This window comes from Alosa pseudoharengus, unplaced genomic scaffold (assembly GCF_046254945.1).
Source record: "Alosa pseudoharengus isolate Yale_2024_CS ecotype anadromous, Long Island Sound unplaced genomic scaffold, YU_APseudo_1.1 YU_APseudo_1.1_scf_11, whole genome shotgun sequence".
Classification (NCBI taxonomy): Eukaryota; Metazoa; Chordata; class Actinopteri; order Clupeiformes; family Clupeidae; genus Alosa; species Alosa pseudoharengus.
The window spans coordinates 29,568,341-29,592,470 of NW_027468576.1; the positions used below are offsets into that span (position 1 = coordinate 29,568,341).

General features: G+C 41.0%; 2 protein-coding genes across 2 annotated transcripts; one reads left to right on the forward strand and one right to left on the reverse strand.

Annotated features, from left to right (window-relative positions):
- Nucleotides 1-191: 191 nt before the first annotated feature.
- Nucleotides 192-13,893, forward strand: mef2b (myocyte enhancer factor 2b). Its single transcript, XM_076278772.1, has 9 exons — nucleotides 192-503; nucleotides 4,009-4,089; nucleotides 4,474-4,677; nucleotides 5,227-5,355; nucleotides 5,676-5,865; nucleotides 7,016-7,149; nucleotides 7,659-7,755; nucleotides 8,562-8,670; nucleotides 12,276-13,893. The coding sequence occupies exons 2-9, from the start codon at nucleotides 4,036-4,038 to the stop codon at nucleotides 12,577-12,579; spliced, it is 1,221 nt and encodes a 406-aa protein (XP_076134887.1). The 5' UTR covers nucleotides 192-503; nucleotides 4,009-4,035; the 3' UTR covers nucleotides 12,580-13,893.
- Nucleotides 13,894-15,390: 1,497 nt separating this feature from the next.
- Nucleotides 15,391-23,264, reverse strand: tmem161a (transmembrane protein 161A). The gene is made up of 12 exons (XM_076278779.1): nucleotides 22,979-23,264; nucleotides 22,220-22,323; nucleotides 21,998-22,081; nucleotides 21,775-21,872; nucleotides 21,529-21,685; nucleotides 19,970-20,121; nucleotides 19,797-19,860; nucleotides 19,496-19,639; nucleotides 18,945-19,058; nucleotides 18,487-18,661; nucleotides 17,713-17,809; nucleotides 15,391-16,809 (listed from the first exon to the last, which is right to left on the reverse strand). Exons 1-12 carry the CDS (start codon nucleotides 22,979-22,981, stop codon nucleotides 16,517-16,519), a joined length of 1,485 nt encoding a protein of 494 aa, XP_076134894.1. The 5' UTR covers nucleotides 22,982-23,264; the 3' UTR covers nucleotides 15,391-16,516.
- Nucleotides 23,265-24,130: the final 866 nt, after the last annotated feature.

Consider the following 24,130-nt stretch of genomic DNA (forward strand, 5'->3'; position numbering starts at 1 on the left):
TATTTGAGGGTTCATCTCATAAACTAGGGCCATATTCAGATTTTATCAGGGCGCAATTGTTCACGTTCGTTTGAAGATGGCAACGACAAAACTGACAAAAATACCAAATCTAACAATAGCGTCAAAGATGTGCATGTCACATAGGCCTAGTCACTGACTCCTGACGAAAAGCTATTTAAAGTTCTAGACAGCCTTCATTCACTGGCAAACACGTTTATGAGACGCTTGTTCAAAATAGGCAGAAAGCGGCCTCCTTTAGTATGAGCGCAAACCCAGTGTCACCAAAGAGAGCAGCTTCCTGTGGTAGCGTGAAACCAATGGCCATAACGAAACAGACCCGTATAGAGCGCTAAACCAATGGCACAGCAGTGTGGGCGTTTCTTTTTCGTTTACAAATAGACGGATGGTACAGCATGCGCATCTGGAGAATGAACACAAAGTCGAGCTTCAGTATCAGATCGAAGAGACAACTCCAAACCAGCTCACTCTGAACAAACCTCCAGGTAACACCTTCAAATTCTTCATGTAAAGGTAAAAGCTTGGTTCATTGGGCGGTTTTGACGGAGTAGCTTTACGAGTCAAAGCGATGGATGTGGGCTATTTTTAGACTACAGCTGGTTGGAGATAGGCAACCAGTGACAGGTGAGCTAGCAAAATGCAGTAGTCAGAAGTGGTGGAACATGGAGACGCATGGAGAACTGTATAAATAATATAATTTATGGTGTCAATTCTGGACAGTTTCCCCCAGCTACCAGAATCTTGCCAAGTTGGCCACATAGTTGCTGTTATGTGGGAACAGTATTGTCATAAACAATTAAGGCTATCAATATTACAGCAACATTAGTAATTTAACATGGCATTAAGTAGATATGTATGCTATGTGTAATTAGAATATTTACCTGGGGGTGACAGTTCTCAATAAGAAGGTATTTGTTAGTATGTTTTATACAGCCTATTAGCATAAGATCATGAAAAAATACCTCATCTCTGCAATTAACTGAGCTATGTGTTGTAGAGAATTCTTGGCTATAACATTAGATGCACTCAAAAGCATTTCCTCAACCCAGTTATATCACTATTATTGCTATTATTGAATACAGCCTGTTGTATATGCCACAGCGTATCTTAAATAGTGCAATCAAAGGCTGATATACCCAATAAGTTGTTGAAATGTTGTCCTCAAGGCAGTGAAATAATCTGTTTATTTTATGCGAGCAAAGAAATATGTTGGCTTCGCCATGCTGTGTGCTTGATTAAGCCCACTAATAATAATAATAATAATAATAATAGCAATAATAATAGTATTATTATTATTATTAATAATAATAATAATAATAATAATAATAATAATAATAAAGTAAACTTAACAAGAACAATATGATTTTGCCAGACAAAATATGCTTTTAACCATACAGCTTAACATTATATCAATCTCTTTCAGGTTTTTTTTAGAACAAGTGAACATGATTTTTTCCATCATAGATTATTTCTGTTATTACCTGTTAGTAGGCAGTTGTCAAAACATCCAGCTCAAGTTGGTATATTTTATCTCTGAAATTCTAATATGTAATCATCTCATGACAACTCTTAGGCAGGTCTATGTGCACATTAACCTTTTTTGTAAAGTGTTCAGAGAAATACAAGTCATTCTGTGAGATCTTTGGCAAGTTTGACTCAGTTTTGAGGTTGTGGACATTAGTATGCAAATAACAACACCCTGCTTTCTATTTTTGTCGATCTTCTGAAACCTGGTTTCCCATGTCGATGCAGCATTACAAAGTATCTTCCGTGAGAGTGCCTCAGTAATTAATTAGAAAACATTTCCATATCCTTGATGATTGGGTAATATTTTACGATGAAAAATATAGCCTACTGTATATGACACAGATCTTAAATAGTGCAATCAAAGGCTGATTTATCCAGTGAGTTGTTGAAATTTTGACCTCGAGGCAGTTAAATAATCTGTGTTGATGATTATATCAATCAAAATGTTTCTTTGTGACATAGGCATATTGGTGTAATAGTTTAACAGTACAGTGTCAAAGTCAAGAGCAGGTACACATACACCTACTACATACTACAAGATGCAATCCTAATATTACATGGAAACATTTTTCTTCAGTTGTATTGTATACTTTCCTTCAGTTTATGGTAACACCTTAGACTGTATGATGAAACTGTTTGTTGTCAGAGTTGTCCCTGCCAGGCCCTGGGCAATTAAGACTCCTCCGCTCCCAGGAGAGTGCTTGCCTGTGCGCTAGGGAGAGTGGGCTTGGGGTGGCTGGCCCGCTCTGTTTGTGAACTCTTTTCCACCGGCCCGGCCTCTGGGAGGGCATCAGAGGAAGTCACTGTCTCTCTAAGGGACAAGACCTGTGGCACATGCCGAGTCAAAAGGGAGACATGCAGTGCTGACTGTATTGCGTGATGCAGACGTGTACTAGCTATCTTCAGTTCCTTAAATATCCTACTGTAGGATATAGTGGGGAGCATGAAGTGCTGGTCTAGCACATTCAATCATTCATTTATCTTTGAAAGATGGCAAATGCTGCATCTGCTTTTAAAAAGTTCCACCATTTCCTCAATTCCCTACGTACCATGTAGCCTGTTAAATGCCTCCGCTACATTTGACCTGAAACTATTAGGTCATCAGAAGCCTGAATGCTGTTGCTCTACATGCAAATAACTTTGAAATGGACTTTTTTGTGTAGTCAAAAAGTTGAAGTGAGCAAAAAACCTGTGTGTGCGTGCGTGCGTGCGTGCGTGCGTGCGTGCGTGTGTGCGTGCGTGTGCGTGTGTGAGTGTGTTGGGGTTTGGGGTGGTCAGACTGGTCATTCGTCTGTCCTGCAGGTAAACCTTGTGTCCACCAGAGTTAATTTGCACATTATTTGGCTTGTCAGCAACTGTCCCACACTGATACCATCACCTGAACAGTGACGCAACCAAAGCCCAGATCAGAATATACTTTATAAGGCAATACTAGTCAAAAGAGGTGGATTCCTCGCAGTCTCCTGACTCTATGTGCCAAGACGGCCTTGGCTATGGCGGGCACTTTCGGGGTCGTGGGAACACAGGCACCATATCCGCTCGCCATGCGGGTTTGATCCTATTTATAGCAGAGGTCATACATGTCCAGTATAAGAGAAATAGTAGTGGTGAAACAATCCTCTTGGGTCTCACATCAGCAGAGCAGTCACCCAGGACACAGAGTTTGCTTGTGGTGTTAACAGTGTGTTATTCTATTAAAACGTCATAATACCTTAGACACTAATTCTACTTCTCTTTAGGCACCTTATACTGGAGTAATTTTTGTTTGATGGAAAAGATTGACTCAAATATTCACTAGAATATCTAGACCTAATGAAATTATATTAACTGTACCAATACATTAAAATAACACTTTTGCCTACATAGGTGATATTGACAGAATTGCAATATTCAGATAGGATGCTTTAATTTATAGCTCAGTTATAAATCATATAGATATAGTTATAGATTATATATAGGTTGTCTGCACAGTAGGGGGGGGGGGGATTGCCCCTTCTGCCCAATTGTTTGTGTACATTCAGCTCATGAGAGAAAAGGGGGTGTATTGGAACATGTTATGTTCTTTTCTTTTTTTTGTGCACGGTTGTCACAACATTGCTTACAGTATTCTACCTTTAAATGGAGATGGCATATTTTTAACTATAACTTCCGGGAAAAGAAAATTAGGCCTGGGATAGCGGAGACTGAGTGGGTGTTAGCCGGAGCAAGGACTAACAAAAGAACTCAACAGCCTCTTCAGGTTAAAAATACATACCCCTCTATTATAGGCCTGGGGAGTGGGGTGATCAGGGATCCAAAGACAACATAAAAAAATACACAGTAAATGGATCCACAGTTGAAAAAAAAGATGAAATGCATTAATTCATGCAATTCTATTGTCATATGTTTTAAGCAGAACATTTATCAATGCCAGCAATGTCTAATTTGATGAAGAAATACATTTAAGTTACTGTATTTACACAGGTAGCATATATTCAGAAAAACAAAGCAATGGGGAGAAAGAAAATACAGATCTCACGTATTATGGATCAACGAAACCGGCAGGTAATTTACATATTTAACATGTGTCATTTTTTTTGTCACACCACATTTTTTTGCCTTTCAAGTTGAATTTATATAAGCAAGTTCACTAGCAAGTTTAAAAGAATGTATCCCTTAAGTGAGTAAACATTTGTCCTATTATTAATAATAACAACATGGACATGTACAAGAATCAAACTGCCATTTATTTAATTGTTTCTTTTTTGGGGAATTATGAAGTGCATAACACCCAAAGACAAACTGAAATAAATTGTTCAAACAAACTCTTAATTCATTGTTCTTCCTTTGTCAGTAAAGCCGCGCATAGACAGTATGCTTATCAGCCCATCTCAACGCTGTCTCAGCTCTGCCTCAGTGTTCTAAGTGCGAGTTGATGTGGTTTCTTAGGTGACGTTCACCAAACGCAAGTTTGGTTTGATGAAAAAGGCGTATGAGCTGAGCGTGCTGTGCGACTGCGAGATCGCCCTCATCATCTTCAATAGCACGAATCGCCTGTTCCAGTACGCCAGCACGGACATGGACAAGGTCCTTCTCAAATACACTGAGTACAGTGAGCCTCATGAGAGCAGGACCAACACAGACATCTTGGAGGTACAATGCCACAGACAGTTCCTTTTCATTGTGTGCCTTTTTTTTTTGTAAAAGCACACAATTATTAAAATGCTCTTAACCTCTCCATTGACCAACCAAACCTCTCCATTGCATATGTACTACTAAATATGTACTGACTATTACACAGTCAGTGGGACCACCTGTGACATACAGTATGTTTGCTATTTGCATTCTGTTTGTGGCTTGTCAAGGTCTCTTGTCAAACAGACATGTCAATGTTCTGGGCTCTGTCTGTAGGAGTATGTGGAGTGTGTGGTTCTATGCATAAGATAGATACAGTATAATCTGTCTGATAACCAAGGACAGCAGACAACTGTGTCCCGGTGGGAGGCTCAGTCTGACTCTGACTGTCATAAAGTGCTTATTACTTTGACTACTGAATGCATCCTAATAATAGGACTCTTTTTTTTAGGCACTATGCATTTTTCTTAAGCACATCCTCTGAACTCTGCATAATGTCAAATGCTATTCCACATGAATATGGATTTAGTGGAGAATATTTAGAATTATGTCTCTATGCTGCTGCAGACGCTGCGCAGGAAAGGCCTAGGACTGGACGGAGCCGAGGTGGACAACGAGGACAGCATGCAGGTGGGAGGGGAGAAGTACCAGCTCAGCGAGGGTATGGACCTCTCACTGGCACGCCAGCGCTTTTACGTGAGTGCCACTTAAAGACGCATAGAGCACAGTTGGGGCAACAGCAAGGGTCATGGGTTTCATGCCCAAACAGAACAATACCGTTGAAATGAGAGCAAAGATGAAATTGATATGGAAATGCTGATATTTGAGTCTCTGAATGTAGATATGTAGAATGTAGTTATATGGTTGTCAACTATTTTATCAGATGTTGTGTTTTATTGTCGCAGTTTTTTGTATTGTCTGGTGTCTAATGAATTTGCTGTTTAAACCTGTACCAATTTTTGTTTCTTCTTAACATGCTTCAGTGGCTTTTTTGACCAGTCTTTGTGCCTGCACAGGCCCCCTCCCTCCTCCCAGCCGAGGCCCAGGCACTGATGAACTCCGGCTGTGAGAATGGGTACCCCAACGTCTCCAACTCAGGCTTAGGACCGCACCGGGCCCCGGCCTTTAAGCCTCTCGGCCACAGATCTGGCACCACCAGTCCTGCTGGTCCGGCAACCCATCCGGGTTTCATCACACCACACTCAGGTGAGAGGCCATCCGGATCCTCTCTTTTCAAGGACCCATACCCATAAAGTTGACTGATATTAAGCAGATGGCTTTATCCAAAGTGACACAGACTCCTAACGGTCAATCGATTGTCATTGATTGACTGCTCCACCACGCTTGTGAAGTCCTTGGAAGATTGTAGAAACAATCATTTTCTTCCTGCTTGTATACTTTATTTGTAGATCTGAAAGAACAATGACATGTTTGAACTGCATACTACATTGCACTTTACGTAATGTATTCACTTTACGTAATTACATTATGTTGCATACATAAAAAAAAATCCTTGCACCCACATTAAGAGTCTGCTACTGAGCTTACCGTTAGCCACAGATAAAACCAGCCTTTGTGCAACACAGCTAAACAGCATACAAATGTAATGACTGACCACCGCACTCTTTGAATTATACTAATAGAAAGCCAGCATGCAATGGCTTGAGCCTGCTCAGTTGGGTGCTCGCTCACAGGAAGTCTCAGGGTGTGAAACAGGCCCCCCCGCCACTCCTCCACAGCTCTTCTAGGCGGTGTGAAACAGCCAGCCAAGGCTGATTTGTGGTTTCTGCGCTGAACATCACACCTGCTGGACAACTTGTCCGCCTCACACTTCACATCACGCAGCTATAAGTTGTCTTGCATGGGAATCCCAGCGCAATATTCAATTTAGCTCATCGTGTGGTTACACCGGCAAGACTGCTGCTTAAAATGTTTTAAGCATACAGCACATCCATGTTACAAAAGCCTTTCAGTCTAGACAAAACAAACAAAAACAAACAAAGCAAAAGTACAAAAATGTAGAAATGTAGTTTTTTTTTCAAAATCTATTATATTTTCTGCTAAATGATTAAAAACTAATAATATTGAATGTATCCTGTAATAGCTCTACAATCATCCTGTACTAGCAATTGTACATGCTACACATTAAAGTGCAATAAGAATCAATCTTATCTGAGGCATCACTAAAGCCAGCTGTGGTGAACAGATACTGCTGCAACAGATCAGTTAAAAAACACTTCTCTTTTAAATGAGCGAGAGTGCACATGGCAGAGAGCTAGCGAGTGAATGAGGGAGTGAGTGAAACAGAATTTCGGCCACATCTTGTTTTTCACTTCCCATGTGTGCTTCTCTGAAGGTATTGGCTACTCGATGTTCTCCCATGGCAACATGAGCAGGGCCCTGGAGATGAAGTCGTCGCCTCCGCTGAACCTCGGCGGGGACAGTCGACGCATGGAGGCCCCACCTGGGGCGCGCTCCAACCTGACCAATGTGAGAGACGCAGAGAAAACCGCGTTTTTAGATTCCTCCACCAGCAGTAGCACTGCCTGTTGATATAATTGTCTTGACGACCACTACAGCCAGTGCTTCTAATACACCAAATTAGAAGCGTGCTGATGATACCATTCACACACTTACTCTCTCACACATGCACGCAAACATGCAAACACATACACACACACCACTGCTGCAACTACCTCAGAGCCTCTACAGTGGCGATCCCTAATAATACAAGCTATATCAGAAACTTCCTCTACTCACACATGAGGACTTTCTTCATTGATACAGAAACTCTTGTGTGATCAGGTGAAGGTGCTTTACAAAATGTTCATCATTAATGATCAAGTTACTACATTGAAATGACTGTAACCAGTGATGTAGAAAATGCTATTATACTACTAATACTTTTCTAAACATGCCATTGGAAGTTACTGGTGCCCATTGTTGCTGGTGCATTGTTGATGTTATGAAGTAATACACAGATCTTCTTACCCCTCCAGAGAGTGGTCTATCACAGCATGCAGCCTGGCAATCACATGGTGTCCATGGGAAAGGCAGGGCTGCTTGGCCATGGCCTGGCCGGATATGGACCCCCTGGTGAGCCTCTACTCTCCAGTCATCATCACTTACATACCCCGCAAAAACACTGCTAGAGAAGATTCTTCAATGTCTCTGGGGGGTATTCCAAGTATGTGGTTTAGTGATAAACCTGGGTAAGTTAACTCAGAGTAAGTGGTAAACCTCCTACAACAAGAGCCCTATGGTATTGTTTTGTTAGGAGAATGAAGCCATACAGCTCTTCTATTAGGAGGTTTACCACCTACTCTGAGTTAACTAACCCAGGTTTGTCAGTAAACCACGTACTTGGAATACCCCCCTGTTCTTCTTATGTAACTCTCTGGATGGTTGATTTTGTGTTGATGTCTCATCAGTGCCCATTCCCGTGAATGTATAATTCATTATTGAGTGTTTCTGAGAATATCTTATTTATAATTCCATGAATAGAACCCAGTATTAAATACATACCAGTGACTAATTGTAAGGAAATTATTATTATCATTGTATAACCATTTGTGTAAGCAGAAATTGTTGTGCTGAGATTTAAGAACAGAGAGTTCAAGTAAAGTGTGCACCCAAACACACACAGGAACTGAACCCTGTCTGTCAATGATAATAATAATTTCCTTACACTAATGTTGTCCCTTATGGCAAAACTAGTTGGCATTGCGGGTGCAGGGCCTTTGGCATGTTGATAGTAGTGACTAGTGATAAAGTCACTTACTCTGGATAAAAAAAATGCATACATGGCTAAAGGTATAGTGAAGGTAATAACATGAATGACTGAATAAATGTTAGTGTAAGGGTAAAATAAAGTCAAACAAGACTGTCTTTGTCTGTCCTAGAGTACACGCGCCCAGGTTTCCCTCCCTCTGCGAGTAGAGAGCGTGGATCCATGGGCCCCTGGCAGCAGATGCAACAGCACGAATCTCACCTGCCTCATATTAGCCAAGGGTAAGACAGACTCTTCCAGACTATATCTTGTGGCCTAAATTATTTTCTTTAAGACATTATAGGCAAGGCAAGGCAAGGCAAGACAAGTTTATTTCAAACACTGAGGCAATTCAATGTGCTTTACATAAACATAATCAAAGAATAGCTAATAATAGTAAATAAAACCATAAAAGGACAAATAAGAATAGTTTTAAAGTACACAATCAATTAAAAGTCATAAAACATATCTGATGAAAAGTAAATGCATTTGAACAGTTTGGTCATAAGTCTACATTTGAAACAGGCAACAGTTTAGATCTGACAGCAGATTTTACCAACAAATATTACCCCTGTGATCTGAGAGGTCTGGAAATTGTGTATTGCTGAAACATGTCAGGTAGTTTGGACCCATACTATTTAGTGATTTACAAACAAGCAGCTGTGCTTTAAAGTCAGTTCTGTAACTTACTGGAAGCCAGTGCATAATTTAATTATTGGAGTATATCGTCCATTCTTTTCATGTTTGTAAGAGCTCCAGCTGCTGCATTTTCTGTCATTTGAAGCTGTTTGATGGTCTTTTTAGGAAGGCCTGTGAAAATCCCATTGCCGTAATCACCCCATGGAGATAAGAGCAAGAGATTTTTTAAAATCATGTTTTGACATAATACCTTTTAGTTTGGCAATGTTTGTGAGGTGATTACAAACTGATTAAGACACCAACATTTTGCACATTCAAATCACATTTTTTAACCTTGTTAAAGGAATTATCCGGAGTAAAATGCACTTTAGATCAATTTACGGATGATTAGGAGTACATACGTTGAGTTGACATCAAAATCATGTCATTCGGATGTGTTTTGAAAAATTTTGAAAAAACGATTTTACCGTTTTTAGTCAAAACTCGTTAGCCTGGAACTGACCCGGGCATGTCATTTCACCGCTACAAAACGCTATTTTTATGCCTCTTCTACAGTTCCAAACAACATAACACTTACGTGGTAGTGAGTAGAGGGTCCCTAAAGCTAAACCAAAGTATCCCGAGGTCTTTATGTGGTTGGATAGAGAGTCCATAATGAATTTCATCAAGCCAGTACCTTTCCGGAAATGTTGCTGCTGCAGCTGCCATCTTTAGGGGAAAGTCCGTAGGAGTCGATTGCCGTCAACAGGAGGCTACCTCACGCAAGACATCACGTCACGTGACATTTCAAAATTCCAACCTGTTAGTAAGCTAGGGTTTGCTGTTGCATACAACTTCATTTCAATTTCGAAAGATGTTTTTTTTTTTTTTTTTTAAATGGCGACGAAATTGTGAATTTCCAGAGCGTGTTACTCCACACTCGGCAATCGACTCCTACGGACTTTCCCCTAAAGATGGCAGCTGCAGCAGCAACATTTCCGGAAAGGTACTGGCTTGATGAAATTCATTCTGGACTCTCTATCCAACCACATAAAGACCTCGGGATACTTCGGTTTGGCTTTAGGGACCCTCTACTCACTACCACGTAAGTTTAATGTTGTTTGGAACTGTAGAAGAGGTATAAAAATAGCGTTTTGTAGCGGCGAAATGACATGCCCTGGTCACTTCCAGGCTAACGAGTTTTGACTAAAAACGGTAAAATCAAACTTTCTCAAAACACATCCGAATGACATGATTTTGATGTCAACTCAACGTATGTACTCCCAATCATCCGTAAAATGATCTAAAGTGCATTTTACTCCGGATAATTCCTCTAAAGGTGCAAGTCAATGATTTTACAAAAATTTTTGTCACATTCATCAATCATCTCCTCACGACCACTAGCTGCCATTCTGTGAGTACACTATAAAATAAAACGGTCTCTGTAGGCAGTCCAGGCTCCGGAAACTGGAAACAAACAGAGTGGGGCAGCCTGTCCCCCAAACAAAAACAAAACCCTGCGTGGAATTTCTCTGAGAATACTGAAGGTAGGGGTGAGCTACCTCTCTGGCGTGTTTAATTTGGTCCTTGGTTAAAATATAAAGTTGTTGTTTTTTTTGCACAAAAGCGTCTGCTAATACATTTAAACATAAACAAAAGCACAAACAAAACTTCCTGTGAAATCTCTGACTGCACCTTTAACATGTCTGTCAGATGTTTTACAAGACATCATGAGCGAAATAGCATTTTCATGAAAATCCTCTGAGTATGTACTTTCTGAAGAACAGAGAGAAAGTTTCAGGGGTGCATTAGACCACTGGAGTGTCTTTAACTGTAAGTCTTTCCTCCTTACCAAATAGAATTATTGCTTCCATTTTTTCCTTGTTCCGCTGAAGAAAATCCAGTTGTGTCAATGCATTGACAAAGAGATTAAAGGGGACCGTATAGATTTGTCCAAACGGGAGCATATAAAGGTTGAATAATAGTGGCCCTAAGATTGTTTCCTGGGGGACACCACAGGTTGAAGACATTGGTGTTGAGGTACAGTGGCCACTGGCAATAAAGAACCTCCTTTTCAACCCAGTGTTCTAGTCTATGTAGTAATATGTTGTAATCAACACTCAAAGGTGTCAAATGCTGCACTAAGGTCGAATAACACTATTATGTTTTGCCTGCATTTGTATTGAAGCATTTAAAACCTTTAAAACCTGCTGTGGTTGACGCATGGAAAGCTGACTGTAATCAACATTAATCAAACCAACTGTTTTTTTGTTAAGAGGGCGGATAGTTGATTAAAGATGGCAATAAATAGAATAAAATAAATGGTAGATGGGAGATGGGCTTGTAGTTTTGACACCCAAGTTTTGAGTAGGGGTTTTTACGACAGCTATTTTCAGAGACTTAGGAAATGTGGCAGACTGCAATGATATATCTACAATTTCAAGCACATCTTGAATTTTGAAAAAACAGATTTGAAAAGGTTGGTAGGCAGAGTGTTCAAGCAACATGTGGAAGATTGTAGTGTTTTTTTTTTTAGTCTATCAAGCTAAATTCATAAAGACATTAAGTTGATTTATCCTATCTTTGTAGCTGTGGTTTCAGATGGGTTCAAATGAGTTATTTGTGATTGAGAAGATATGTTCATTCTTTACCCTTTAAAAATGATTTTAAAGGACCTTATTAGTTGAGAGAGGTTCAGGTGCTAATTGTGAAGGTGGATTTGTTAATTTCTTGACAACTGACAACTGAAAATATTTCTACTGATGATGTTAGAGAAGAAATATTAGCTAGCTTTGCATATTTCATAGTTATATGGAGCTCTCTTCATGAATTTGATAGTGGACCTGAAGTTTGTTTTTGTGCCATTTTCTTTGCCTTCCTACACACTCTTTTAAGTAGTTTAACCATTAGATTTTGATCATACAAACCTACTTAGACACTTAACATTGAAAAGACCAAAACTGTTTATGCCAAAAATATTTTGCTTGTCATCATGATCGAGTTTACTACCCTGTTTTCTACTAGCAAGGGTTACCCACCCACATTACTGTTCTAATGAGTTGAGTAAGTCACTTCAGTGCTAAATATGGTAGATTTAATTATATGTATTCTTATCATAATTGTAATAATTCATTTTAATTGTCCTTTCACACACTATATGCTTTAGTTGTCATCTCCATGGCTTAGGATGGTAATTGATGCCCTCTCTCTGCACTCTTGCCCACTCCAGCATATCCGTGGGAGGGTACTCCCAAACCTCCACACCCCCGTCTCCCTCGACCTCCTCGCTCAACCTCAGCATCAAGTCGGAGCGCGCCTCCCCCGAGCATATCAGCTCTCCGACCACACCCACGCCACACCACATGGGGCCCTGTTCACCAATCAGCGGCCACCCTCCCCACGAGAGCCACTCCGCCATGGGCCGGGATGGCGGCACCTACCCGTCGCCACACCTCGTGGCTAGGAGCCTATCAGAGGAGAAAGGGGACCCTCCTCTGAGGCAGATAGAGAGCAATGGTGGGTGGCAAAGATAACAGAGGGCAGGTATCCCAGCTACCTCCCCACAGCAGCCACACATATCTGTCTACACAGTGGGTTGGGTTAATGGGGCTGGTAGTGGTATGGGCAGGCTTACACCACAGCAATTATTCTGCAAGCTCTTGACGACAGACATGGGCTTTTCAGTGGTATTTTTTTCGAAGGTGTGTTGTGTGGAATACTGGGTAATGAGCCCTGCGAGGGGTTGATGCCACTGAGGGAGGGACCTACAGAGGGACCTACAGAGCTCCATAACAGTGTTCCCATGTGAGCAGTGTGCAGTAAACACAGTGATCAATATTTCCAATACAACTCAGAGCGCAAAGATGAAGGTATATGTTTCATGTATAGGTCTCACAATTGTTTTTTTTGTTTGTTTGTTTGTTTAAATATATATTTTGCTCTCAATGACCATCAGTGGTGTGCAACAATGCCTGCCAAAACAATGTGCTCAGATGGTGAAAAGGCAACAAATGTATTTCTGTGTGAAAAAAAGATAATAATTTAATGAATATCAGTGTCTTTCTCAGGGATTTTCCATATTCTGAAATGGTTTAATCGAGAATGAGCATAGTATATTTTGTCTTCTTTTTCTAAATGTTTTATACTCTTGCCTAAATAATGAAATACAAATTCCTGAATTTGAAAGAAGACCAAAGGTATGTCTTTAGGATATAAGCATAAGTACAGCTTTTTGTTTTGTGTTAAATTTGTGTCTGATGCAAGTTGTTATCAATGCGGGAAATGTAACCTGGAGGGAGAGATGTATATGTTAGACAAACATGTCGATGGTGGACAACACCCTCTAGCGGTAGGGATGAATACAGTTCCTCGCCTTCAAGCTATTTTGGACAGCATATGCCTATTTGAAACCTGCTATGATGCTTGCATGCACTTTAAAGTTTTGATTTTAAGGTTTTGTTTTAGCCTAGGCTGCAGTGTTTTGCTTTCAGTCTGGTCATCTAGTAAATGGTGCAGAGACGTATCGTTATGTTTTCCCTTTTTCACACGTTCTTCCTTGTTTTCACATTGTAATCCATCCGGTCTGTTTGCAACCCATAATTTACTTTTCCGTGTTCGGAATGGAGGGGATGTAATAAGACTGTTTCACGCAAAATGAAACTGAAAATTCTCCAATTTACCTTGAATTGATTGATTCACTGTATTGTCCGCTAGGGGTCACCATAAGTCGATGTATGTAACATGTGAAGGGAAAACAGGGGTTCTGATTACATGGGATTGCCTCGGGACGTGTTTAAGAATTTATGTGTATTCATTGTAATACAGTTTTACCATGTCAAACAGACACTTTTGCCCTAATAAAATGTTCCTTTTTCATACAAGAATGTGTTTTTCACACATATGTTTATCACAGGATCATTTTCTGTTTTGTTTATCTGATTGTAGGCTTGCAACATTGATTTAATTTCTGACAACACAAATACAAATGTGTACCGTTTACAATTGCACTGTAATTACCAGGCTAATTGTAATGATTTATTCAGGTGTAATATGCTGCACAATATTGTTGCATATGGCCGGGTGGATGTCGCCTGCAGGCTACTTGTACTGGGCTTAAGCCTATCCTGCTGCATCATCAAAATCATTCTCTGCTTATTTGTGCTTTCGTAATCGAGCAATAAACATTTCTAATTCCATAGCCTGCATGCCAACTTTGGCGCACAAATTTTTAAACTTGAAGCACACATTGGTCTTCGAAACCACGACCAAGAAATTACTGAAATTATTCCCCCGACAGACACGCCCCTCTGTCCCGCGATCAACGGTGAAAAGAAAGCTGCGGGGGTTGCGTCTGGGCTCGTCCCTAGAGAACGGGGCAGTCTGCAGGCCACGTCTGAATAGTCCGCCCCCAGTCCCAGCAACCATGAACACCGTAGATGGCATCAGACAAGGCCTCCAAAACACATGCACATAATTGATGTGATTATATATGTCAACTATGTCACCTTCTTCATTACGCCGCGCTCTCTCCCAGGCTTGCCACAGCACCAAAATCTAGAGGTATACAGTTATTTAAGATGTCTAGTGCATCTAGTTGTATGCCTACATTGGTAGGCCCAGTCCTATCAGGAATTAAGCCTTTTAACAATATTAGTTAATATGTTGTAGTATCTACAGACCCTCTAAAAATAATTTTAGCTGATTAAAATACTGATTTTAAATTTCTAGGTCTACTAAAAGGGAAAAAAACTATCAATTTTCATTGGCCCATAAACGCTTATGCTGGTGCCTTTCTTCACCCAGTTACAGGAATGCCCAGAATGTAAATGTGAGTCTTTTGGCTTGGCCTAGGGCCCTGGGCAATGTGAGGCAGCCAGTCTCCCCCCCATCAGTAAACCATCAGTCAGCTGATAAAAATAGCCTCCAGTCAAGCATATCCCAGACAACCAGCTAATAAAATGCCCAGACAAGTGACCATCTGACCCGCGACTCTGCCTCATTGTCCATCTTGACGGTGTGTGGAAGTGAAATAATATCACTAATAAATCATGTCAGACCCTCTGGCTCCACACCCCCCATGTCTCTCCTATTCGACCGGTTTACTGTTGGGCCAGTGCTACCTTACCCACTCACTGCAGTGGACAAGTTTTTTTGGCAGCTAATTAAACCATTCTCTTTTCAAATATCTATTGAGTTAGTCAGGGACCGGCGGATTACACATGGCTAGAAATGCATGCTTCCAGAAGCCCCAGGATGCTTAAGTATAATAAAGCTAGCAGATAAATGAGTCAATCTATATATTTTAACTTTTTTTGAAAAAGAAGTAATCAGAAAGACACCGAATGTGCTGCAACTTCAAAAATCAACCTTTGCATTTTATTAAAACTCAACCAACGTTAAAATGTACCAAATACACGATTTATCATGGAGCATTCAAAAAACAATCTCTTCAGTCAAGAAAAAAGCAGATTTGCTAAAAACCACCCACAGATGCACAACTGACAGCTCTTTTTTTCTCAGTCTTAAATCAAAAACAAATGAAACCTCGCTCAGAACACCAAATTAAATTGAGACAGTACCGCTGGAAATTACAGATTAGAGTTAAGCTATATGTGGCACTCGGTAATAAATACATAAATACAAATGATTACTTTTAAACTCATTATGGTACTGTAGGCCTACAGAACATGAAAGCTTGACATGAAATCCATCTTTTTTTGTACGTTTACAGTGCTTGGCATCAAATAAAACTGGACAGAGACCCTAAACCTCTCTGAGCCCTCTCGGTGACAAACGTGGCTGGCATGTCTTTTGTAACACTGTACCACAGCAGTGTTCAGATTAACTCATCACGGTCTGGTGTGCTGGAAAATGAAATCCTATCACTGACTTCGAAATCCCTGAGTTTCCAGGCACTTAAATTTGATCTGAATAGCAGCGTATTCAGTGAATACTGTAGTTCCCTATTGAGCATGTTTTGGACATACAGTTGAAGAACTATGGGAAATAAAAACTATTTAGAGGTACCCAACATCTATAAAGACATTTAAGTGATATTAAAGTATGGGAGTAGATGTCAGAATAAATATTAGTAATCAGATGTTAATCTGAATGGTTTTGATTGTAGGCAAGAACAGGACTCAGAGTGAAACTGCCATTGTTAAGCTATTGATTTAGCTACTGACTGTCATAAAATCGCTATCACCGTTATTTGTTTCTTGGATGAGCAAAGATGACACATTCTGGCACTGAAGTCATGCTAAAATAGTTGAGGAGTTGGTGAGTTATAGACTCTGTGATCAGGTCCAGTCTTGCCAATGGCCTAACTATGCCCCACAGTCAGCATGCCATTTTTGATTTGACTTTGACGCACCACTTCAAGGTCATTTCACTCTTGCTGCTCGGGGTACACGGGGGCTATAATCTGAACTCAGTGCAATAAGAGGGGGGGCAGTGAGGACGGAGACCCCTTCAGTTGTGCATCAGATACTGGTGGAAGTAGATGCCAAAGAGGCTGCTGATGACCTGGCACGCTGCCACCCACCAGGTGAGGAAGGCGAAGAAGCCGCGGAAGAAGAGCGGCGTTAGGACGGCACACATGCCGTGGAAGGCTGCGGCCAGTTGGGCCACGGTGGCCTGGACCTCCTCCTCCATGTCGTCGGCTTCCTCGTCGTCCTCCAGCGGGACGGGCGGCGGCGAGGTCGGGAGGACCAGAGCCGGAGTCACGCCTGGGGTCTCCTCAGCAGAACACCACGAGAAGTCACCTGGAAAAGCATGTGAAAAAGCGTTTTTCACTCTAGTGAGTCTGGAAGGTGTCATTAGCTGCAAATCCACAGGCCGTGGTGAGGCAAGGCTGATTTGATCTTGCAGGCGTTAGTGACTGGGGATTCAACCCAGAGAATGAGAAACGCAAATCCAATGCAATCTTTGACACAAGTTTAAGTTATCTGGTTTTGGCTCTGAATCACCCTTACATGACTCTCAAGCAATTCACTCGGCTTTGGCCCAACAGTGGGGAAGGGGCTACTGAGTGCTATTAACTAAGTATGCAGAGGGCATGTACTTAAAATACTGGTTGCACACTTCAAATACTTAGTTCAAGTATATAGTGCAGATATTGGGATAATACTAACCATTGAAAAGTGGGCACAATGAAAGTAAGCACTCAGTGCACACTAGCTGAAGTACTGAAGTATGCGGTTTGAGACATAGCCACTGACTCATTTGCCTCTCTGATATTACTGACTATGTAACATAAATATATCAACACATTTTCACATCTTTATCAACACTGCTCTTGCCACTGACAGCTTTTTTGGCCTCTTGAGAGAACTCCACACCACACTTCACTTCTCCTCTCACTGCAGTCTAGAGGCCTTTTCACACTGAGGTTTTTTCCTTAATTATTGCGCCTTTATCGCAGCGTGCTTGTCTTTTTAAAACAATTTTTCATTTTGAGCTCTATACTGTCAGTTGTCAGTGATGTGACAGAAAATTGATTTCAGCCTATTTCAGTACATACAGCTATCTGTCCAATCAAGTTGTCAACTAGCTATAAAAGCAAGGGCAAGTCTATAAACACACTATAGTTTCTATGAAATGGTAGCTACCACACACATGATGGTTATCTACAACTGACTTTCGAAACTCATGAAGGCTTGGCTTACCCAAAGTCTTCAACGCAAGGGTTGAGAAGAGTATCAGCAGAATAGGGATCAGGTACTGTAGCGTGACCACAGTCAAGTAGCAGAATATGCGGGTAACCTGTGAGAGCACAAGGAGAAACACATCCACACGTCATGTTCTTATACCTTGTTTTCACACTCCTTCATTTCAATTTAGAGCACAATAGTGTGAACAAAAGTATTAAAGACAGAAACAGATATAAAAAAAAAAATCAGTACAAAGCTTTTATTTACAGAGAATCAAGGCATGTGCTGTGCTTGTAACAAACTATAGTCATGATACCTCATTACTTCCTTTGTTTACAAGGTGAAGTCATGCAACTCTGTATGATCAGAGGAAACTTATATTTGCCTAAAACCTTAGTGTTCTGAATTTCTAGTGGGAGTTGTTTCAAACAAACATGCTGTTCTATTCAGGCAAATGGAATGCCCTGAGAGTTTGAATTCGGTGTGCATGTGCAAACACCATTTTGACCAAAATGTATGTGTATTTTTGTATGTCTGTAAATATATGTATGCCTGTGTAGCATGATGCTAGTCTGGCTCCAGGCTCTCCCGCTATAGTCATCATTTTAAACCTGACAATAGCGCGCCAGGTGGATAAGCCAGCTTGTGATTGGGCCCGGGCAAAATTTTAATGAAAGCAGCAGAAAAAGAAGCACAGGTTTCCAGCCTGAGCTGCAGGGCGAAAAAGAAATCGCCGGCAGATCAGGCTGGGTTCACCCAGCCTAGCATGATGCCTCCTAAACTTCTTACCTTCCTCTGGATGTCAATGGCAGCTATACGGCCAGCCTCCCTTTTCATCTGCTCCACCCACTTCTGGGCCAGGTTGAGGTAGGCCTGCAGGTGGTAGCGCGTGACCAACAGACGCAGCACACACAATGCCACCACTGTCCACAGACGCACCGAATTAAACATGGAGCTGGGGATCCTGACCAACAGAAAGACCAAATGAGGACACAGAGAAGCCAAAAAGCATGTGTGTTGCTAACATTACTTAACATAACTTCTTTAGGGTTAAGCTTATTATATAAGATTAGATTCGACTTTATTGTCACTGTGCAGAGTACAAGTACAGAGACAACGAAATGCAGTTTGCGTCTAACCAGAAGTGCAAAAAAGCATAAAAAGAGCATAAAGTATAAAGTATAGTGTAAAGTATAAAGAGCAGTAGAATATGGCTATGTATAAGTGTATGTGTATTATGTGCTTACAATGTTACTGTTGTCTTTCCCATTGGAGCATTGGCCAAGAAGTCTCTGGCAATTGGTTTCACCCACAATACAATCACCAGCAGAGGGGAGAGGAAGCTGATGTGTAGGAGGGCTCTGGACAAGACAAGATGCATAGCATCACCTTGAGAGGTCTTCATAGATTTTATAATGACAGTCATTTTGTATACTGTTTTCAGCCAACAATACTACTAGTCATAAACTCTAGCGTGACATGTATAGTTTGGAACCTTCAACGGCATGATAATGCCATGGATTCATATGCTATAGACCAGTGTTTTTTAACCGCGCAAACATGCGCTCAAGGAGAGCAGTATGATTGTCAATTCTTTGATGCAACTTTGATGCAAGATTAATTTTTTTGGACCATGAAATGAAATGTAAACATTTTTTACAGCACACTGGTTCAAAATCTAGGCCATAGACAACAAACAAAGCTGATGATTTAGCTGAACATTGCTGACTACGTTATATCATTCAAATATAACAATGTTCATCTAACTCCCTCTACATGGGGGATGTTCTGGTCTTACTTTACGAAGGGACGGTCAGAATTCATCTGCACGGCATCTAGATGGGTCTGGGCCAGACGAAGTCCAGGAAAAGCCAGCAGGGCACCAATGAACCCACAAACAGTAGCCAAGCCCAGCTTCACAGTCAACTTGGTAACAGGCACTCTAATGGTAAAACAATTTCAAAAATAACATATATTAGTTTGACATAACATAATAACATAAAATATAACAATGTAAAATTTTTTGATATAGCTAGTTGCAACTTTAAATACATTACTTTGTCTGTAACCCTCTTTAAAGATTTTAAAGGGGTACTTACGACCACTCGGAATAGCCTTGCTGTTTTGCAAAAACTTCCAGATTGTCAAAAAGACTGTTAAAACCTAAACAAAATGCAAATTACACAAGTGAAACAGGTGTCACCAAAGACTTTCAACACCACATTGTGGTAAGTATAATCAAAGCATAACATGTCAGGGGAAGGGTCCATACCAGGTTCCAGGCCGAACTCCAAGTAGTCTTCCCTCACGACCAGCACCAACATGGCTACCAGCAGGGACAGGAAGCCAAAGGCCAAACACACGGAGCTCTCTCCGTCCGCGTCGGCGCTGAAGTAGTGGCTCATTAGAGTGTGCAGAGTCCTCCTGATGATCTCAGGTCAAGGATGACAAACTGGACGAAAGAGTGAGCTTGTGTATGCAGAACACAGAACAGCCTCTCAAGATACTAAACTTTGTGTTTTGTCTGTGTGACTCATGTAAGCATGTTCTTAGTCAGATGTGGTTGGTACAGGGCAGGGGTCGGCAACCTTTTTTGCCAGGAGAGCCACTTTTACGATTTTTTTTTTTTTTTTTTTATCTCAGAAAAGCCACATAAAGACGGTTACAAGAAAAAGTTTGGATATTTAACGTACAGTTAAGCTACTTTCATTCAACAGAGGATTTTTTAATACATTTTCTACTAGTTTTAAAAATAATGTGCAAGTAACTTGAAATGTAAAGTGGAATGACAGAAGTAGGCTATAGGCCTTAGGCTTCCCATGTAGGCTAAACACCACCCCCTATTTTCCCCGTGTCCTTTGGTATGCAAAGTATCAACACACTCAATTTTCGTTGACATGACATTGGCGAAATTGAACATTAGGCCTACCAGAGATTAGATTTGGTGATGGCCTTGGAGTCTGGCTGGCTCATATTCAGTGAGGTGAAGTTTCATGCAAGAATTGAGGCTGTCATCATTTAAGGGCAACTCCACGCAAAACTGTCATATATCCATAACGCCAACTAAATAGCCTACCATGGCATTGTGTTGGCGTTATGGATGTGACAGTTTTGCGCGGAATTGCCCTTAAACGTGAGCACAGGTTTGTCTTTATATTTTTCATATGTGAGAAAGATCTCACATGCAAGTGGAACAGGGTTAACACAGCAATACTAACTCGTTGCTGTGTGCGATAACGGGCAGTTCATTTTGCGTTTTCAGAATCAGTCTTCGGATGGAAACTTTCCCATTTCAGCCCGCTTGTGTTCGCGCTCGCAAGCTGTGGTCGCTGACGTTTCCTTTTTGACATTTTCCTTATCTAGCCTACAGCAAGTGCACACATCAACAATAACAATTAAAGTGTCGTTGACTGGAATGGAGGGAAATCTGTGATTTTGTTTGATATTGACATGGCAACGAACCGCGAATGTAGGCCTACCAATATTGTGCAGGCTACGGTTATGGAGTCAAGTGAGGTGGAAAGTTATATAAATTAGGCTACTCAGATAGAGCTACAATATTACATTTTGAAAATGAACGAACTAAAATAAAATACATTTGAATTAAATACTCATTAATTATTTTCAAAAGCTGAGCCGCATCAGAGGGATCAAAGAGCCGCATGCGGCTCCAGAGAGGCCGCAGGTTGCCGACCCCTGGTACAGGGCAAGCAGTTGAATATAATACATAATTGTTGAAGCATATAGTATGTTGTGAACGCTTGAGTGCTACTATAAACAGTAACAGCGACCAGTGATCAAGTTGCAAACCAGAACCAAGTAGAAGGATACAGGCAGAAAAATACAGTCAAAACACACCAGATGGCACCAATGTTGACCTCTTTGCTGGCATCAACCACACTGTAGTAGGCCTCGGTGAAAAGAAAAATTCCAGTTGCATAGACGGCAAAATCAATGAGCCATTGGTACTCAACGAAGAACCTCAGAACTGTGGGGGGGGGGGGGGGATAGTTTATGCTGTGATAATGATCCAATCCTGATAGTATACTCTTTTTTCAAACACATCTGGTAATTTACCTAACGCATCAAGTACATTGATGGGAGTGCTGTCCAGATGGAGATCTATATCCTTCGGCACTGTGAGAGGCTTGTTTTCTCTGTTGCCATTTTGTCTTCTGCAGGCAGATGAGAAAACAACACATTACGAAAGAGCCCAGTACAATCTGTCAGTAGCCTATCTGATGGTAGCAGTTGAAGACAGCTGTACTAACAAACAAACGTCTACCATGACAGTTCCCACCTGTCTTTCTTGTTGGGTTTGGTCACCTGCTTCCCAGCCAAGGCACAAAGCTCTACTTCAGATGGGTGCTTGAAGCGGAAGAGACTAAAAGCAGAAAACAAACGTTGTCTTCAGCTTTACACTCCAATTAAATTAAACAACAAAATAGCATGACTGTTTTATAGCCTATGAATTACAGTGGTGGCTACATCAATACTAACAAGTTTAACAAGACTTCAGTACCTGCCATTGCACAGCAGCCAGCGTGCAAAGGAGCAGTGCGGAGCCATCCTCTGCATTATGCTGGCAGCCAGCAAGCTGACTACCAGCTGTACTCCCATAAGGGCCTGAAAGAGAGTTTATCACACCAAACGAAGTGTGACACGACAGACACAGACAAACTATGCTACTGGAGTTTCAAATATTTTTTGACAACTCATTTTGTTTTCAGACCACTAGTGTATCTATTGTCATTCATTTCTAATTTGCAGTAGATTACGTGAACGTCTAGGTACACGTGTCCAAACTCAAAAGTCTTCAGGCAGTTATGCTGAGGGCCACAACTGCGCCAGTCATTCAACATCAGAGGAAGTTGGCTAAAATGGGATGGCTAACTAGCTTGCTAGCTAAAGAAGAGGAGGAATCCATGGAAAGCAGAGCTAAATGTATAGCATGCTAGGTCAACCCACAATGCTAGCTTGCTGCAGGAGAATTATGCAGAACTTGGTGCTTTGAAACTGAGACGGACACTGCGTTAGGTCGTAACTTACATGAGATAATAGTCAACTTGAAACATGTCAACTCATTTGACACATGTGACGGGCTTTCAAGAGAAGCCAACAGCCTTGTTATCCAACTAGCCTAGCTTACTGAGAGTACTCACCTGGCTAGCTAAGTCTAAAAAGGCTGTTGACGAGTATTATCTTAGGCATAGAGACGAATGCTGTTATTTACGCGTCCACAGGCAAAGGAAAAATAATGTCAAATGCAAACTGCACTTACCATTCTGGTATTTGTGGAGGTATTAACAGTCGGACACGTCTCCCATTGACAAACTCCCAGCAAAGATCTCAATCCCTGAACAGCTGAGACTACTCCAATGACATGTGGGTACTCTGTACGTTCAAAGTAAGGGGTGTGCTTACCACATAAGGACTTAAAATCCTATTGGTCGAAATGGAGCATTCAAGGTCCTTATTGGCTCTCTGAGTCACCGATTATATCTTTGTGGATGGATCAAGTGTTATGCCGAAATTCTGTTACCTGCCTGGAGTAGCCTGACGAGCCAGACCGCTAGGGTGCGTCTAGATTTCTAGGCCTGGAGGACTGCAAGTGAAACAACCAAAACGATACAGCTCTTCGACTAATCTGGAAAAAGTGAGCTGCTTGTCGTTGTATGACTAGCTTTATTATATTCCTGCGAACTGTAAGATGCCAACATCTCCCATGCTTGAAGACTATTTGGGTAGCATAGGCTATATTTGTGCCTTACTTTTGACCTAAAAACCCTTCTATAAGTAGAAATGTGCATAGATTTAGGTCGATTAAGGAGAAAAGCCTATTTAATTTACTTTTTCCATTTTCCCCTAATTCCCCCCCTTTTCAAGGAATCCCTGGATTAAAATAAAATGTAGATATACTTAAATTGTCCTTGATTACCCCCTTAATCACAGCAAATGACCCCTGACCTAACACCTTAAAAGGTAATCTTAAAGTTTAAGGGGTTTCATACTCACACCTTATAAAATGGCATTTTAAGGTAAAATGAAGGGCCCCTTCATTTACATTAATTGGTTTTGGTATGTTTTCAGGGGTAATTTAAGGCACATTTGAATATGTCATGTTTCATAGTGAGATTATGCAAGGCCTTCGCATAATAGGCCTACATTTGAACAAGTTCTGACCTAAGACCTAAGTGTAAGACCTAACATGAGGAGGAGCTCAGCAAGAAGGAATATCTTACCTGCGCACTATAGTCTGTTTGAGTCTAGTGTGCCTTTTTGATGTAGGCCTAAGCCTGGAACCAAATCTCTGGCTTTGTTTTTACTGAAAGGCTTGCAGTTATTTAAAGCGACCCTATTATGTTTTTCCGGTTTTTCCTTTTCTTATTGTGTGTGTTAGAGCTTTAAAAAGTTGTCCGCAAAGTTACAAAAC

Excerpts from the sequence above, each read along its gene's own strand:
- tmem161a (XM_076278779.1), bottom strand. Across the intron at positions 22,082-22,219 it reads TGGCTGCTGTGCAATGGCAG|TCTCTTCCGCTTCAAGCACC; the intron begins GTACTGAAGTCT and ends TTCTGCTTTTAG. Across the intron at positions 20,122-21,528 it reads TTGACTGTATTTTTCTGCCT|GAGGACTCTGCACACTCTAA; the intron begins GTATCCTTCTAC and ends TGAGATCATCAG.
- mef2b (XM_076278772.1), top strand. The coding sequence starts at position 4,036 with ATGGGGAGAAAGAAAATACAGATCTCACGTATTATGGATCAACGAAAC. Across the intron at positions 4,090-4,473 it reads TGGATCAACGAAACCGGCAG|GTGACGTTCACCAAACGCAA; the intron begins GTAATTTACATA and ends GTGGTTTCTTAG. Across the intron at positions 5,356-5,675 it reads TGGCACGCCAGCGCTTTTAC|GCCCCCTCCCTCCTCCCAGC; the intron begins GTGAGTGCCACT and ends GTGCCTGCACAG.